We start from the raw sequence: 18,128 nt of genomic DNA on the forward strand, positions 1-18,128 counted from the left end.
AGGGGGGCTTTGGGGGAGCGAGCGCTCCAACGGCTCCCCCCACAGCTCCCCCCTATATGTGGGGGGAGTTGAAACTCCCCCCACGTATAGAGTGAGTTCGAACTCTCTTTATATTTTTAATCACACCGTTTCTTCGCGATATTAATCCCGTTTGAGCCCCGTAACTTGATGATAATGCGTATTATGACAGTATAAATACTGTATGATTTTTTTAAATTCAAAAATATTAAATAAATAATTAGTTAATGAGTGATAGTATATAAGGGAAATAGATATGGGGGAATGGTTAGAGAAAAGGAGTTATAGGGGAGGAATCTTTTGGAGGGATGTAGTAAAATATAGTAAATAGTATGTTTGGAGGGAGTTGGATGGGGGGAATGGTTGGAGATAGCCTTAGTCTACTACTATGCAGACAACCAATTACCGGACAAGCGCTCTGAAACAAAGAAAATGTAGGTCCCAGGGGTCATTTTTTATTTGAGGGCCACAAGGATCAATTTTTCCGCTGTTGTGCTTGAGAGCTCGTTTAGTTCCCGAAAATTTTGTCCCGCTATAGTAATTTACAACGTTTGACTACTAATTTGGAGTATTAAATGTGGATAACTAACAAAACCTATTTCATAACCTCCGGGTGAAATCGTGAGACGAATCTAATGAATCTAATTATGCAATGATTAGACAATGTTGTGCTACAGTAACAACCTCTAATGACAGATTAATTAGTCTTAATAGATTCGCATCGCGATTTCTCGTCCATCTGTATAATTAGTTTTATAATTAATTTATATTTATTACTCCTAATTAGCGGTCAAACAGCCTCAAAAAATTTCCCCCTGAAGTTTTCTGGCTAGGGTGTACGTACGGTTCACGGTCCCGAATCTTGACGCATGCCAGACCTGCTGCAAGGGGGCTCACAATTTCACAAAAAGACGAATGTCCGCATGGAGTATTAAATGAAGTCTATTTGCAAAACTTTTTCAGGGATGAGTGTAACTTTTCGAGACAAATCTAATGACTCAAGTTTCATCATGATTGGCTACAGTGATGCTACAGTGACCGCGCTCAATTATTCACTAATCGTACGGCCAAAGGCCTCATTAGTTAGAGCAACTGCTACAGTACCATAGTTGTGGAGTTAATTTTGTAATTTGACTTTATTTAATACCCTTAATTGGTGGTCAAAGTATCAAAAAGTTTTCCTCAAAACATTTTCACCCCTCATCCAACACATGGCCTCTAACACGGGGATGCTGGGCACACGGGACACCCGACCGCAGGTGACGATGGCTCATCCTCATCCCTATCCGATAAGAAAAATACGAGTTGGTGGCGTGGTGCCGGTGAGTGCAGCCCGCTGTTTTGGCAATCTGCTACGTCACGCGCCCCCATTGGGAACGGACAACCGAGTCGATCAAATCAAATTCAATGGGAAAGTGGGTAGGGGGTGTGGAGCTTCCGGTTCGCAGCTCACAAGCTACCCCGTTTAGTGCGGTGGTGCTCCATGCAGCGCTCGCTCTCTGTCCTCTGGCGCCGCCTGTTCGGTGCGCCGGGGGAGCCGTTTAATTTGGAGCTTCGATCGCATCAACGGCCGCGCCGCGTGAATGGCACGGTCATTTAGTCCCGGGATTTGATTTGCTTTGTTTGCGTCAGACGGTCAGCCGTCCTTCAGTCGTCGTTGCCTCGTTGGGGTGCTACCTGTTGGGTCATGCAGTCATGCTTCCTGCTGTTCTAGACTGCTACTGTATTCGCCTTGTCCATTTCGTCATGTCGTTTGGGGGTGTCAAGGTGTGTACCGAGTTCTGACCGGGATCAGCTGAACGAAACGTGAGATTGGGAACGGTGTTTACCAAAAGAAGAAGAAAGCCGGTGAGACCGTGAAGAGACAAGAATCCTGAAGCCGAAGTGTGCTTTATTTAACAGAGAGCTGCGAGAAGGAATGGCAAAGAAAAGAAAAGGAGAGGGAATATTCAGAGTCTTTTCCTTTGAACGAAAATTCCAAGACGTGAAGAGAGGAAAACTACTGAAGGCCCGCAGCCCGCTGGCTCCTCCAAGGCGGGTCAGAGCTTTCAGCATCTTCCTCGGGCCAACGCTTTCCCGACTCTATATTCTCCCGTCTCCCAACTCTCGCTTTGCCACGGCCGGACACCACTTCCTCCACTCCTCGGATCTCCGGAGTTGTTCTCTCCCCGGAGGCCAGCCACGTCTGGCCTAATCCCAAACTGCCATTCTGCACGGTGCATCCAACCGGGCGGGGCATTGAAGGCGTCCATATCACCACCATTCGCCACCCAACGCTCCAACAGCAACACCTCGGAAGGCGTCGGCACACCGAACGCGCACGCACACCTAAAAATGAGACGCACGCACACCTAAAAATGAGACCCTCTCGTCTCGTGGTTGGGTTCCAACGGCTCATCATCAATCAGATGCGGAGATGCTCCAGTTCGGCACCCGCGCCACCGTCTTCCCCTACCAATCGCCCAACAACCCGTGAGCAGGGCACAGATCAGGATTTGGTTCATCGTCACTCGGCAGATTAAGGAACAAAAGAACATGTCGGGATCACAGTTTTTTTCACAACAGAAACAGATTACTGGTACTACCACTGCACTAAAAAGGTTGGTAAGAGGTTGGGGGGCTAGCTTCCCTTTGGAGATCTACGCGGGCAGGAGACCTGCGCATTCCATCGTCGTCCTCCGGGCTGGCTGCCTGCCTGATTCTACAAAGAACACGGGATAAAATCAAAGCTAGACGGCATCAAACTAACAGGGATGCAACGAAGAGTAATTCTAGGCTATCTGCTGCTGATGCTGATGCTTCCTACTCTTCACCGCGACATCTGCACAGGGAAATGGGAAACCGTATGTACAGTTTCGGTACGGCAGAGGGGCCGGGTCCGGTCAGGTAGCGGTTGCTCTATGCTTCAGTTCTCCATGGCGCCCGCCGTGCCCGCCTCCTCGCCGGCGGCGGCGACGCTCTCGGAGGGCGCGGGCTCGTCGGCGGCGTCCACGACGCAGCCGTCGCGGTGGCGGTCCCGGCAGAGCTCCTCGACGGCCAGGAGACGGCGGCGGAGGTCGGCCATGTCGCGCTCCATCAGGAAGAGGCGCTCGCGGAGGGTGAGGTTCTCCTCCTCCAGCCTCGCCGCGCGCGCCTCCTCGTCCTCTTCCTCGTCGTCGTCCTCCTCGCCCAGGGCGGCCGGGGCAGGGAGCTGGACCATCTCGAAGCGGCTGAGGTCGTGGTCCAGGCGGCGCTCCACCTCAACGTGCTCTTCCACGTCGCTCTCGCCGGAGCCCTCCTCGCCGGCGGCCTCCCCGGCGTCGGCGCGGAGGCGGATGAGGCCCTTCATCGACCCGTACCCGTCCACGCCCCACGCCTCCTTGGCCATCTCCACAAGCACCTCCCGCGCCGGCGACAGCACCGGCGTCGGCAGCACCGCCGGCGTCACCGGGCACGGCGACACCAGCGACGCCACGCCGCCCGCCCGCTTCGCCCGGATCAGGAACGACGTCGTGTTGCGCGGGGCCGCCGCGCCGCCCCACCGGGCGCCGCCCGACGCCGCCGGCGGGGCCTTGCGCTTCCAGGGCGTCCGCGCCGACCGCTTCCACGCCGGCCGCGCCGGCTTGAACCCCAGCACCGGAGGCTCCATCGCCGGCGGGGGAGCCGCCGGCGCCGCCCCCCACATCGGGTGGTGGTACGGCAGCGGCGCCGGCGGTCGCATCATCTGCTCATTCATGGTGTGGCAAGGAAGAACTAATCCTCCCAGATCCGAAACCCTAACACTAAATCACAACCCCAAAACACCCCAAAAATCACACGATTAGCTCCGGGCCCTAATCGCGGGATCGGAACGTTTTCGTTTTAATCTCTTCAATCCCGTTCACCGTGTGTTTTTAGAGATTATTTAACGAATTCGTTTGATCCGATTTGGGGAGGAGGAAGCGGTGGGGAGAGAGGGAGGAGGGAGAGAGGAGAGAGAGACGGCGTGATCTAGGTAGGTGTGGGGGGCAGGGGGTACGCGGGTATATAAAGAGAGGTGGGCGGGTACGGACGGCTGGATCGGGGTAGTGGGGCACGGGCGGCTGAGATCGAGCCGGGAGGGTTCGTGCGGTTGCGTGTCGTGGATGGACAGCAGGGGCTGTGCCGCCATCGGACGCCTTCGGGTTGGGTGCGCAGATAAGGAAGCGGCAAAAGTGCACGGTTTGTTTTTCTTTTTTCCAGGCTTATCTTTCTCAACCTCATTTGGAACATTGTATTGGCACGGAGAGGTGATGTAATTTTTGTCCATTTTATGTGGAACTTTGTTTTTGCAACAAGAGGAGGCGAGCGAATACTAATGTGCGTTCAACGTGAGGAGAGTGTGTTGTTTTATTAGTGCAATTTGTTGTTTAATTTGCCATATTTGTGTTGCATATCGCATGAGCAATTTAAAACTTCTCTACTTTTACGAGATGATATCATGACATTGGACATGTTGCTTTCTACGTTTTCACTTTTCAATTCATGAAGGATGACATCCTTTATAGACGTGACAAGATATAATTTTGTAAAGAATAACTTATGCCGAAAAAGAGTTGAGAATGATTGACACTTCATGTCTTAACTTCAAAAGAGCACAAACCTTCTTTTGACAGAAGCGTAATTACTGCAGCTGGCAATGCACATCTGTAACAAGCAATGGGCAATGTTGTAGGTTTGGAGTAACTATAGCTCGTGAAAACTGTTAATCTATTTTTACAACAAGAGATATGCAGAGGCAATGCTAAGAAAAGAACGCCAACCTTTTCAATAAACTCCCTCTTAACCTGCTTCGCTCTTCAATAGAATGTAAGATTTATCTATTTACCAAGGTAAAGAATACATCATGTTTAATTTGAAGCATATTTTTATACTCTTCTTTTCCTTTCGCGAAGGGAACAATCTAAAATCATGTAGAAGGAATCATTGGGTTTCTACGAAATTCTATTGAAGCTTAAGCTCAAATTTGATGGTTGGCCCAAATTAAACTCGTTGATCAACAAAATGTGATTCATGTGCCAATAAGACTTAACACGTTACTCTATGAACTATACTTCATATACAAATTACAAACATGTACTTTGAACCATATACGAAATGAATTAATCAAGAAAATTATGGTTAGCTAATTGTGCTCTTCAATAGGTCGAAGATTAAAAAACACTAGTTAGACACAATCCCACTATAGAATAACTTTATTACGGTCTTAAATTCTTGACTCTTTCTCTAAATAGCTCGCTGCCTACCATTTCAATTCTCTTGTAGGCGATGCCATGCTACTTGCGTGTTTATGACATGGTAGTACTAAACCCTCGCCTGATTGGTGTTTATGATGCAACCATGCCCTATTATTCGGTTAGCACTTAGCAATTGTGTGCTTATGCTATGAATCTGTAATTTTGCAAGTTATAGTTCTCATATGGGTGGTATCTTGGCTTAACCCTTCCATTTCTTTACCTTTTTAGTTTTTATCAACTAATAAATTAAAAATAAGAAAGATTTTGAGAACTGAGCCTAGCTCAGTTAGTTTCAGAAGTGCTATTCTGTCGATATGTTTTGGCCCTGTTTGGATCCATGGGTTAGAGTTAGATTGGGTTAGATTGGAGCCATCTAACCCAAAAGTAGCCAAACAGGGTGGGTTAGATACATCTAACCCACCCCAAAAAACTATCCCCTCTAAGGGGTGCTTATTTGGGTTAGATTGAGGTGGGGCCCACTCTTTTTCCTCTTTCTCTCCCCTCCCCGGATCCATCTGTGGCCGCCGCCCTCCCCCTCCGCACCGCACCCCGAATCCCCGATCCGGACCCAGGAGCGCCGCCAGCCCGCTATCCCTCCGAGTGTGCTCGTCCGCCGGTCGCCGCTCCGAGCGCCGCCGTTCGCCGCCGCCGTGTGCGCTCGTCCACCGGTCGCCACTCCGAGCGCCGCCGTCCGCGTGCGCTAGTCCACCGATGGCCGCTCCGAGCGCCCGCGTTGCCCGGCAAGATCCGCCGCTCCGAGCTTGAGGCGGCCGAGCTCGAGGCGGCCGGAGAAGAGAGAGGGAGGAGGGAGGCACCGTGGGACCGGTGTGCTTGCTCTGCGCGCTCGCCGGCGCGCCCTCGCCACCATGCGTGCTTGCTGCGCGCGCCTGCTGCCGCCTGCTCGGCCTGCGCGCAGCCGTCCGCGCTCGGCAGCCTGCTCCACCCGCGCGCCGCCGCCAGCTCCGTCCACGTGCGCCGGATCTGAAGGAGCGCCAGAATGGGGAGTGAACGCGGCCGGCCGGAGATCCCACCGCCGGGGCGGAGCTCGAGCTCGAGCCGGGCCGCCACGAGCTCCACCGGGGAGGCTCCGCCGCCTGAGGGCAGGGGCAGGGGCAGGCGCCGGGCCACGCGTGCGCGGCCGCCGGGGCAGGGACGGGCGGCCGCCCGCGCACGGAGCTTCGCCGCCAGGGAGCAGGGTCAGGCGCCGGAGGAGGACCTCGGCGCCGCGGATCCGGTCGAGCTCGATGCCGGCGAGGTCGAGGTGGTCCGGGGTCCCGCCGCTGGAGTGCCGGAGCAGGGGAGGGGCGCGCGGGTGAAGCGAGAGAGAGAAGGAAGGACGGCCGGCCCGGCGAGGGAGGAGGATCGCCGGCGATGGAAGAGGGGAGGGAGGGAGGCGCACCGCGGGCAGTTGAGCGCCTTCTCCTTCTGCGGCCAAGCAAATGGGGTGGTGTGGGAGGGAGAGAGGAGCTAGGAGGAGGGCACACAAAGCTAGCCACACCAAATCTTGCTAGAGAGAGACCAAATGATTGGAAAAGTGCATTTAATCTAACTCTAACCCTTGCATCCAAACATATTTTTAGTTAGAGTTAGTTTTGTGTTAGTCATGAGCTAGAAACTAACTCTAACTTCTAACCAAGTTAGACTATCCAAACAGGGCCTTTGTGGTAGGGGATACGCCCGCAGATTTATGAGAAAAAAAAAGAAAGTAAGAAAAATCATCAAAGTCATGCGCCGGGGAGTCAAACCAAAGAAAAGCAAAGAATGTCATCAATTAGACGCCCTCTCATGATCTCATTGGTCTCACCACATCCTGTTTTGACTCCCGCCAAACATTTCGCTGCGTGCCTACCGTTCCAGGTCTGCTAGCGCGTCGGCTGCTCGCGGCGCGACCTCGTCCCGAGAAGCAGCAGCAGCCAGCAGCCATGCCGCGTCAGCTAGGGAAAAAAAAAGCCCAACGAACCCTCGCCGGCTCGCCCAGATTGCCACCCTTACCGGGGGTCACCGACCGCGCGCGCGCCGTGTCACGCTCAGGTTCCCCTTACCGGTGGGAACCGGTCCGGTTTCGGTTTGGGCCGGTATCAAACCGGCACAAATTCAAAATTTAAATTTGAATTCAAAAAATGAAAAATTTCTAAAAATACTTCAAGATGCGACGAATCTAATGGTGTCAAATTTTCTCAAAAATTCGTTCGTTTAACATACTTTTTCGTGCATTTAAAGTTAAAACAAAAAAGAAAAGGAAAAAAAAGAGACGGCCCATTAAAACCCACTTGATAAACCGGTCAAACTGGCCGTTAAACCGGTCTAACCGGCCGGTATACCGGTCGAAACCGGTTACACATGCGATTTTAAATTTGGATTTGAATTCCAACTGGTCAAACCGGCCGGTAAACCGGTCAAACCGACCGGTAAACCGGTATAACCGGTCGGTATACGGGTACGAACCGGTTGAACTGAGTTTTTTGAATTCAAATTTGAATTTGACCGGTTTCTATCGGTAACCGGTCAAACCGATCCAATAAATCGGAACCGGAGGCCGGCGGTTACCGCTAACCGGTCGGATATTTTAACCCTGGTCACGCAACGCGCACGGCCTCGTGGTCTCGTGGCCCCCCACCGACCAGGCGCGGGGAGAGCGGCGCGGCTCGATTCGATCCCGCTGCTGGCGTCCGTCGCGCGGGCGCCAACGGTTGCTTCCGCCGCATCATGCCTGCCTGATGCTGTGGTTAACGGGCGCCTTCCGGGGACGCCGCGGCCGCAAGGAAACGGCCGTGTCCGTCCGGCACGACCAGGCCAGGCGCGAATCGTGATGGACGATGGATGATGTGATGGGCGAGTCGTCACTCTCTCCCTCCCGTTGAGTTTTGGACGGTTGCTGCGGCACTATCCGGGCGGGCTGTTTGCTCGGCCAACCAGCCCAGCTCACCCGACAACGTGGGCCTTGCAATGTCCGTCTGGGAATCTCTCGCTCGCCCGCCACAGGCCAAGCTGGGCTCTTACCCGATTGCGAGTCTGGGAAGCCCAACGATACCTCGGGCCGAATCCGCTCACGGATCATCGGTCTTCCTCGACAATTCTCAAAAAAAAAAAAAACCCGAAACGGAGTGCCAACAGCCGATCCTGCCCCGGGCGGATCCCCAACCGCTGCACGGCAATACCGGCGAGCCGAGGAGGAGGGAGGAAGGGAAGAGCAGGGCGCGAATTCCACCCAGAAATCGAAGGTTTCGAGCAGAAAAAACGAGCGAGTCTCGATGGCGGAGGGGTCGAAGCCGGACGTGCCGCTGTTCCAGCTCCTCACCGACCTTCTCCAGCAGGTACGCTACGCCTCCATGGCCGCCGATCTGTCAATCGACCCAGTTCCTGCATGGCCGCCGATTTGGGGGAAATTTTGTCTCGCGGCCGCGCTAATTTTCGCCGATCCGGAGCATTACCGCGCTTTGTGGCTCCAGAGTCTTGTTTCCGGGATCTCCACTAGACCTATGGATACTACTGTTAGTATCAATTTTCTGTCCATCCAAATCAGCCGCGGAACGTTGGAGTCGCGGTATCTCATATCGCCGCCTAGGCGCCTAGTAAACCTAAGTAGTTGCTAGCATGAACCTGTTGCTGGCATGCCTATCCGGTTGATGCTGGATTGCCCTGCTTCACTGGTATTTTCCTTGCTGGCCATCATACCAGCATGCTTTGAATTGGGTTATCCGATTACTGCTTACAGTAAAAATCGGTAACCCAAGCTGAGTTTTCTATTGATTTACATCTACCTTACCACGACGTGCAGTGGTGAACCAACCGAACTCCTTGTACGCTATTCCTGAGCAAACATCTTTTCCTTTCTGCTTCTCACATGTGTGTGTTTCGCTTGTGGTGTCACAAGACAAAACTGGGATAATCATAATTTTGTTTTTGTTGTGATGACAAAATTGGAACAATCAGAATCATCATTTACTGTCTCCCTTGCGTCCACCAAACTACCAAAGGCCAGGTAGAGCCAGATGAGTTGATTTTGTCAGTTTATGTATAATGCCAGTCTGGCTGAAAACAACTTGGGTCACCTGCATTTTAGTTTTGCCAGATTACTCAACATGGAGCATAGCTATGGTCCTTTTCCTAGAAAAAAAGGGGAACATAGTTGGAGCCGGCAGAAACACCTATTTTGTGCTAATTAAAAATCGGACCCATTCTAGCACTAGGCACAAAGTAAAAGGAATCGAACAAATAGGCTAGTTAAATGATCCATAACATTTTGTGGGAAATGCCAAATTTGATCCATGTCTTAGTAGCATCAGCTTTTACTCCCCTGAGATGATGTGTGGTTTGTTTGCTGTGAATTTTGCTTCCGTTCATTTGCATTACCTTTCAAATTGGATCTTGGTTATGTGCCGTTATGGGAACTTCTATTTTCTGTTCCATATTTCAGACTTATGGTAACAAAGAAAGAAACACATTTGTTGTTTGATTATTGACAATAGGTATATGATTCAAAAAATGTAGGTGGAGTCAATGAGCAACCAGGAAGAAGTAGAGTTGCGTGCTAAGATCGAAGCATTAGGATTAGAAGTCACCAAGGTACCAGAGCAGGCACCTAAGCATCTTGATGAGGTAAACACAAATGCTCGAATCACGTTTAATTGTTCTCTGCACCGTGAACCTTTATAAATGGTCTCTTCCGCTTCTGTTGGACCGCTTTAGCTAGAAATAGCTGCAGAGCTGGACAAACTATCATCACGGCTTGATAACGTCGACAAGATGATATCATCTGCCATGGCCTCAGATCCGGAGGTGAAATCTCTATTGAGCAGCACTGCTGATATCTGGATGCCGGTCATAACTGCGTCCGCCGAGGAGAGACGGGGTTTTGCAGGGACGAGCAGTGAAGGCAACCAGGATGAGAAGGAGAATTCCAAGCAATAGCTGGCATACGGGCTGTATTTGTTTCATTTTATGGCTTTGTATCAATCTGATATATGTTCATTCAAACCAGTGTTCTCATCGGGGTCATGTATCGAAAGATTTTTGACGAAATATACAAATAAACACACGTTTAGCATGTACAATAATTCAATAATGAGTGCCATGATCTAAATTGTGAACCCTCAAGTTGGCCTTAATGTAACACTAATCTGTTTTCAGCTGTCACTTCAGTTCTTCTGCATCAAAGCTGCCCATGGTATTGAGCGTTGGCCGTACGCTTCCATGGGCAAAAAAAGGCCAGACAGCAGTATGATCCATGATGTTGATTGGAGCCAAATCTGATGAACAACCAGTGGATTGTGGATGGCACGATCGTGATGTTCTGTCACCTTGTTTCTCACAATCAGATTAGTGACTGCGTCTGTTAATCCAGCATGCCACGTCGATTGCCACGTACCATCCACGCATTATCCGAAGAAACCTTTTTTTTTGTGTGCTCGATGTGCTCTGCTTTATCATTTAACAGATTACAGGTAACCGAATTATCCATCCAGAATTCCAGACATACATCGGGACCAATTTGGCGCCAAACCAACGGCCACGCGGACACCACAAGTTTGCTCATCTCTTCTCCTCCATCCCCTTCTTCCAAATCCCTCCAAAACTGTCACCAAACCATGGCGCCGTCAGCGTCCTGCCGTCCTCCCTCTCGTAGTCTCGTCCCGCCATACACTTCACCGTCTCCTGATCTCCTCCTCTCCCTCACTTATCCGCTCGGGAGACTTCACTTGCTTCTCAGGTGGACGAGCTTAGATTGCTAGCGGCCGCCGGTGAGGTCGAGCGTTGCCACATCGCAATGGCCGGGGACGGCAGGTCCGACGATCAGATCCTCAATGAGCTCGACGCGCTCAGCCACACGCTCTACCAGCCGCACACCAAGCGCCGCACCGCCTCCCTCGCGCTCCCCCGCGCGCCCGGCGACGGCAATGCCGGCGGCGCCGACGCCGCCCGCGCAGAGGCGCGCCCGCTCTCCCGCCGCCTGTCCATGTCTCCGTTCCGGTCGAGGCCCAAGCTGGACAAGAACTTGAATGACGACGACGACGACGACGACGATGTGGCGGCGGGCGTGGCGCTGCCGTCCAAGAGCCAGAGCTTCGCCGCGGTGACCACGACGTCGTCCGTGGCCGGGGAGAAGAAGGGGATATGGGGCTGGAAGCCGATCCGCGCGCTGTCGCACATCGGCATGCAGCGGATGGGCTGCCTCTTCTCCGTGGAGGTGGTGGCCGCGCAGGGCCTCCCGCCGTCCATGGACGGGCTGCGCCTCGCCGTGGCCGTGCGCAAGAAGGAGACGCGCGACGGCGCCGTGCAGACCATGCCGTCGCGCGTGCAGCAGGGCGGGGCGGACTTCGAGGAGATGCTCTTCGTCCGGTGCAACCTCTACTGCAGCGGCGGCGGCGCCACGGGCAAGCCGCTCAGGTTCGAGCCCCGGCCGTTCCTCATATCGGCGGTCGCCGTGGAGGCGCCGGGGCTCGACCTCGGCCGGAACGCCGTGGACTTGAGCCTTCTCGTGAAGGAGTCCTCGGAAAAGAGCCGGCAAGGGGAGCGCGTCCGGCAGTGGGACATGGCGTTCCCGCTCGCCGGGAAGGCCAAGGGCGGCGAGATCGTCGTCAAGCTGTCGTTCCAGATCATGGACGATGGAGGCGTCGGGCTGTACAGCGAACCAGCTGTTGCAGGTAGGACTAGCTCATCTGCGTCCTCCTCCTTGTATGCTCGGAAGCAGAGCAAGTCGTCGTTCAGCATCGCGAGCCCCAAGGTGGCGCGCCCGGAGCCGGCGCTGACACCGTCCAAGGGCGAGCCATCGCCGGTTTTGCTGGGCATTGACGACTTCAAGCTCGACGAGCCTAGCCCGGTAGTGGCCGAGGTCAAGCAGGAGGAGCAGAAAGCAGAGCCAGAGCGCGAGGCCGAGGATGAGAAAGCCGATGACTCAGAGTTCCTGGAGTTCGACGTCGTCGACAAGGGCGTGGAAGGGGAAGAAGAGAAGGATGAACCGAAACAAGAGGTTGAAGACAAGAAAGAAGCTGAAAAGGAGGAGGAGGAGCAGGAGGCTGCTTCCGCGGCCGGTGGCGACGAGGTGGTCAAGGAGGTGGTGCACGACAGCGCGCACACATGGCGCCTCAACGAACTCGAGGCGATCACCAACCAGATCAAGGCCCTCGAGAATCTGATGCACAGCGACGTGCCGGACGCGGGCGCCGAGTCGCCGGAGCGCCAGGAGGCGGCGCCTGGGCTCGACGCCGACGAGGAGGAAGTGACTAGAGAGTTCTTGATGCTGCTGGAACAAGGAGAGGGCGGGGGCGGGACGGGCAAGCCGATGGCTGGCCAGCAGGTGTTCTCGCTCAAGTCCGGCGCGAAGCCTGGCTCCGGCGACGATGCCACGTGTTACATCTCCGACCTGGGCAAGGGGCTCGGCCCCGTCGTGCAGACCCGGGACGGCGGCTACCTGGCCGCCATGAACCCGTTCGACATCCCGGTGGAGCGGAAGGAGCTCCCCAAGCTCGCCATGCAGCTGTCCAAGCCGTTCATTCTCCGCGACCAGAAGCTTCCCGGCGGCGGCGCCGAGGTGTTCCAACGCCTGTGCGCCGGTGGATACGAAGCCCTGTGCGCGAAGCTGTGCGCGCTCATCTCCATGGACGATGTCGCTGGCAAGACGGCCGAACAGATCGCGTTCGAGGGCATGGCGTCGGCGATCATCACCGCACGGAGCAAGGAGCTCGTCGCGAGCTCCACCGCGGCGCAGTCCGTCTCGTTGCTCCGGACAATGTCCATGGCGATGAACGCCGGGCGCCAGGACAGGATCGCCACGGGCATCTGGTACGCCCAGGAAGCGCCGGTGACCGTCGACGAGATCCTGGCGTTCGCGCTGCAGAAGATAGAGACGATGGCCATCGAGGCGCTCAAGGTCCAGGCCGACATGATCGACGACCAGGCACCGTTCGAGGTGTCGCCAGAGAAGACACAGGCCGGGCACCTCCTGGACACCGCCGCGCCGCCGGAGGAGTGGGCGAGCGCCTGCGCCGGCGCGGACGCGGTCTCGTTGCTCGTGGTGGTCCAGCTGAGGGATCCCCTGCGCCGGTACGAGGCCGTCGGCGCGCCGTCGGTCGTGATCATCCAGGCCGGACGAGCCGCCGGCAGTGAGGACGACGAGCCGAGGTTCAAGGTAGCAAACCTTCACCTGGGTGGCCTGCGTCTGAAGGCCGACCGGCGAAACATGTGGGACGGCGAGAAGCAGCGGCTCACGGCAATGCACTGGCTCGTTGCCTACGGGCTCGGCAAGGCCGGCAGGAAGAGCCGGGCAGCAGCGGCGGGGAAGGCCGGGGATAGCCGGGCAGCAGCGGCGGGGAAGGCCGGGGATGAGGTGTTGTGGAGCATGTCGTCAAGGGTGATGGCTGACATGTGGCTGAAGCCGCTGCGCAACCCGGACGTGAAGATCCCCCAGAAGTAGCTGTAGAAATCTTTGTTCCTACAGCTCATGATTGTAAAATAGTGCATTCCTGCATTGTTGCAATGTGGTGAATCCAAAAATAAAGGACTGTTCGGTTTCCTATTTGTGTTTGAGAAAATTGTAAGAATCCATACTATGAACAAGGAATATTATGTTACAGTAAGTGAACAGATGTTTGGCCCAAACATGCAAAGAAACTGAAGATTAAGCAATGAAACAGCTGCCATTGCTGAACCTGAACATAGGCAGTGGTGAATGCGTTCAAGATGTATCAACCATGTGATTGAAAGAAAAATTAAGAGCATTAACATAACATAGAATTTCACTCAAATCTCGATTCTTCAAAATGATTATTTACACCACGAGGTTGCATTTATACATGAGAAATGCATAATTTTCTCATATACATGAACCTTAACAAATACAGAGCATCATGAATGCACCGGCACCACCTGACCACAATGTTGTACCTGGAGGGTGCTGAGGCTCAAGTTAAGTAAGATGTGCAGAAACATACAATGTGAGGCAGCCATTTTTCATATGCAGCTGCAGAAACCTTAATGATGTATTTTGGTCAGTTGTTTGCTGAAACTACCAATCATACTCTTCCCCGTAGCAAGTCAGAACCATAGAAAATACTAGTCCGTTCAAAAAATGCATCACGAAACCTATCTGAAACTGTTCAGATTATATGTTAACTTTTTCCAAATCACGGGGGAGACCTCCACTCGTTGGCCTGAAATGAACAGTTTTACTGTCATAATAAAGCTAGCACAGAAATGTATCAGGAATCCAAATAAATGCATCATGCTAATTAAAAATAAATGGATGGATATTGGCACATTTTTGAGATGGATATTTAAGTGTTTGCCTTGTTGATACTGACAAGGATGGCACCAAGTTTTCATTGTCCAACTGGTACTTGTAAGATAGTGGTGCGTCTGAATGTACATAACTAAAAAAAATTCCCACGAATTTCACATAAGGAGCTTGCACGGCAATGTTAGCATCAGTGGAAACTGGAAGAGCCAATCAAAAGGAGCATTGACAAACCAATCGTAGGAGGCAACATGGGATTTCTTTATTATCACTACCAATGTATGGCTAAATGCACTGTTGAAAGATGGTGCTCGTGTAGACTGTAGAGAAACCAGACATCAGCTAATGGTTAGAAGTGCATGTTTTTTATTTCAACAAATCTTCATCCTTTTAACAATCTAATACACAATTTTCATGTTCTTTATTTCAACACAGTTTTAATTTAGTCCATCCATCTTTTTGACAGATAGGTTTCAATTTAGATACCTGCACAGGCTGTCTTTCTTCTTTGTGGCAGTTTAACTAGGCCACTTTATACTTATATAGTATGACATCAAGCTTGATATACTATGAAATAGTCATAATTGTAAAATTAAAGTCCAGGTGTACATAGAGCTATCAACATTTCAAACAAACAGGAATACACTTGAGCTAACAGGGAAACTGCAGACTTACAATCCAGTCAGTATCTTGATTGTATCATAGAAGAACCATTGCATGGTTATGACGGGTCCAACAAGAGTGATCCGAATGGGCAGGCTTCTTGTGAACAAATTACGAAGCCCAATACTTTTCACAGCCTGAAAGCGTAAGATGGGATCATTAGATTATTGGCATGCTAATGATCGATGTAATGGTGGAACTTAACGACAACATTTTCCTTAGATCGAAAATTATAATTATATTCTTACATGTATGATGTTTTCAGCCTTTTTGTTGTACAGGGATGAGACAATATTGTCTGCAGGATTCGAAACAACAGTACCAACAGCACCAGAGATGTAACCGGCCAGACAAGTAGCACCAAGCTGCTGGATTGTTGAGCAGTCCTCCTTTCTCTTTTGAATAACTTTCTGATATAGGAAGTCCACAGTATGCTCAAATGTCGAAAACATAAGCATAGAAACTACAGGAAGTGGAAAGCACAGTAAATAAAAGATAAAAGGTATATGAAGATAAGAAGATTAACATCTCAAAACCAAAAGATGCATTAATGAAGTGACACAGTGGAGGAACTGGGAGAAGATTCAAACATAGCATAGAGGAGACGATTCAAGATGTTGGAAGAAGAGACTGATTGCCGATGCTGATTCTAAAAATTTCTTAGTTCACTGTACATCATGGTCTCCAAAAGAAAGAAGTTTGAAAGTAGAGATACTAATGCAGCAGCGATTGCTTCTAAAACTTAATAACCAGGGTAAGAAATGTAATTCAGTCTGACAAATCAGTGAAGGCAAGCAAATATGTACCCATTCTTACATAACATGTATGGAACAACTTTTGGAAAGAAATAAATGCTAAGGTCCAAAACTAATCAGATTTCATGCAGCATCAAGTCACATAACCATCACACACATTACTTTATCTGATTAAGCAGCATTTTCAGAAATAGAACATGTACAAAGCAGGGGGGGGGGGGGGGGGAGTGCAATTACATGGAAGATTCCGTCCCCAAAGAGGTAAAAGCCCCTTGTAAAAGCTGCAATAGAACAAGAATTATATTTTTCTCAGGACGGTAGATGAAGGCTTCCATCTTCATGCATGCAGAGAATGCATCAAATTGGTATAATGATCTATATCTTATTCATGATAGCTTACCCAGATAGGCCTTCAGTTGCATACACCCTCGGGAAGCCATCAATCAAGCCTTTTGCAAACATGGGCTGTGTCTGAACACGGACTTTAACCGATTCAAATGGGGACAGGCCAACATCAGCTATGATTTGAGCAGAGGCACTGCTAAGGAAGTATATGGTGCTCTTGTTACTGTCTGGTAGCATGTCAGAGTACCTCTTCTTGAAATACTCATATAGACCAAACCTGCAGCCACCCTGAACACCGTAGCCAAAAAATTTCCCTCCCCATCCTCTCCAAAGTGACGAAGGTCCCTCTTCTTTCACAAGAACGTTCAGTCCAGCAAATATACTGCTATACTTCATCGGATTCACCTGACAGATAAAGCAAGGGAAACGAATTATAACCTGTGTCCTGAAGGCACCTTTTCTGTAACAGTGATTAGGCATTACAGTAGATAATCGAAAGGCATGTACATAAACGCCAATTCATCAGTTCAAAACTGTGAAACTATTCACATAAATGCCCTCAATTCCATCTTCCGTTCATCACAGAAGCTAAGCATCTAACTTCTGTTTTAACATCTTTCACCAAGCTCTAAAGCTGAAATGATTCTCCACAGAAGCATTTCAGCAGTAAGTTCTAGTGCGCACCCCTAACATATCAAGCCCACTGCTAGAGTTAACTGATTGAAAGCCCCAAATTCGCATAGCACCGGGAAATAACAGCAGCAGCACAAACCCCAGAACCAACATCCTCAGGCCGCATCAGAACAAAGGTGCAGCACGCCACACGGGAGCGCCGCAACTGCATCTTGAGCACCCGACCCCCAAAAGTCGACTCACCTGCATGTTGACCTTGAGCACGTCGAGCGGGGTGATGGCGAGGTGCGTGGCGCCCGCCGCCAGCATCCCGCCGCCGGCGCAGAGCGCGTAGTACTCCGGCGAGAACACCCGCAACCCCGCCGCCGCCCCGCCGCCCCTCCCCGCCCTCGCGGCGGCCTCCGCGTCTCCCATTCGCGCGGATCGGAATCGATCAGCGTGCTCGCCTCCGCTCCGGCGTTGTTGGAGTCTGGACTGGAAATGGACCACGTAGCGGGGCCGCGTGCCTTCCGCTTGCCCTCCCCTTGTCGTTGAACGGCTGACTTGTCCAAACCAAGGGGAGGGACCTTAAACCCTAGCTGGGTGGCCCGCATGTCAGTGATGGTAGAGGACACAATTTTTTGTTTTTTTAGAGGGCTAGAGGACACGTAAGATGTAAGCTCCCTTGGCTGGGCCTGCCCAGTGGGGACCGATGCGACAACAGGCCCACAGCTTTCTGAGGCAAGGAGAAAGAGAAGATGCCACGGGAACGGGAGGCTTCAGGTTTCAGCTTCATCACCCGACAAAGGCAAAGCACCAGGTTCTCTGTTTCAACAGAGGCGGCCAAAACTCGGTTTCTAGCGCGCAACGAAAAATAAACCGGTTTCTAGAAATCACGTTTTTCGTTTCAATAAGGGAAAAAAAAAACTAAGGTCATGCTTGGTTGTATGGTTTTTCCCGATTCCTGCGAGCAATAAATCAGAGGCATGCGTCCGGAAACTGAACCCAGTTTTGCTACCAGGACGGCAGCACCAGTACACATTGCAAAACAACAGCTCATCGATATACTGACATTGTTCCATTTCTCCTTGGACGCAACATTCTTTACCAGTAATCACCAAGGCAAGAAAAGACCAAAAGGTTCAATGCAAAAGAAAAATAAGCAAATCTTGGCCAGACATGCTTGGGAAGCAACAAATATCCACGAACTGACATTGTTCCATTTCTCCTTGGACGCAACATTCTTTACCAGCAAGCAGCAGCCTTGTC

The 18,128-nt window shown here is 51.6% G+C and overlaps 4 protein-coding genes across 5 annotated transcripts; 2 read left to right on the forward strand and 2 right to left on the reverse strand.

Annotated features, from left to right (window-relative positions):
* Positions 1-2,512: 2,512 nt before the first annotated feature.
* Positions 2,513-3,993, reverse strand: LOC120658397. Its single transcript, XM_039936671.1, has one exon. It carries the CDS (start codon positions 3,731-3,733, stop codon positions 2,924-2,926), a length of 810 nt encoding a protein of 269 aa, XP_039792605.1. The 5' UTR covers positions 3,734-3,993; the 3' UTR covers positions 2,513-2,923.
* A 4,327-nt stretch (positions 3,994-8,320) lies between these two features.
* LOC120658451 lies at positions 8,321-10,344 on the forward strand. The gene is made up of 3 exons (XM_039936733.1): positions 8,321-8,566; positions 9,744-9,851; positions 9,942-10,344. The coding sequence occupies exons 1-3, from the start codon at positions 8,504-8,506 to the stop codon at positions 10,161-10,163; spliced, it is 393 nt and encodes a 130-aa protein (XP_039792667.1). The 5' UTR covers positions 8,321-8,503; the 3' UTR covers positions 10,164-10,344.
* Positions 10,345-10,826: 482 nt separating this feature from the next.
* Positions 10,827-13,835, forward strand: LOC120658281 (protein PLASTID MOVEMENT IMPAIRED 1). Of its 2 annotated transcripts, XM_039936524.1 has the most exons (2): positions 10,827-13,533; positions 13,567-13,835. In XM_039936524.1, exons 1-2 carry the CDS (start codon positions 11,020-11,022, stop codon positions 13,663-13,665), a joined length of 2,613 nt encoding a protein of 870 aa, XP_039792458.1. In that variant the 5' UTR covers positions 10,827-11,019; the 3' UTR covers positions 13,666-13,835. The 2 variants fall into 2 exon arrangements, with proteins under 2 accessions (XP_039792458.1, XP_039792457.1); XM_039936523.1 differs by having other exon boundaries at positions 10,827-13,835.
* A 110-nt stretch (positions 13,836-13,945) lies between these two features.
* Positions 13,946-17,388, reverse strand: LOC120658383 (mitochondrial phosphate carrier protein 1, mitochondrial-like). The gene is made up of 6 exons (XM_039936658.1): positions 17,124-17,388; positions 16,303-16,652; positions 16,140-16,183; positions 15,396-15,610; positions 15,160-15,284; positions 13,946-14,401 (listed from the first exon to the last, which is right to left on the reverse strand). The coding sequence occupies exons 1-6, from the start codon at positions 17,292-17,294 to the stop codon at positions 14,353-14,355; spliced, it is 954 nt and encodes a 317-aa protein (XP_039792592.1). The 5' UTR covers positions 17,295-17,388; the 3' UTR covers positions 13,946-14,352.
* Between the last annotated feature and the right edge of the window lie 740 nt (positions 17,389-18,128).

Source organism: Panicum virgatum, chromosome 2N (genome assembly GCF_016808335.1).
Source record: "Panicum virgatum strain AP13 chromosome 2N, P.virgatum_v5, whole genome shotgun sequence".
NCBI classification, from domain to species: domain Eukaryota; kingdom Viridiplantae; phylum Streptophyta; class Magnoliopsida; order Poales; family Poaceae; genus Panicum; species Panicum virgatum.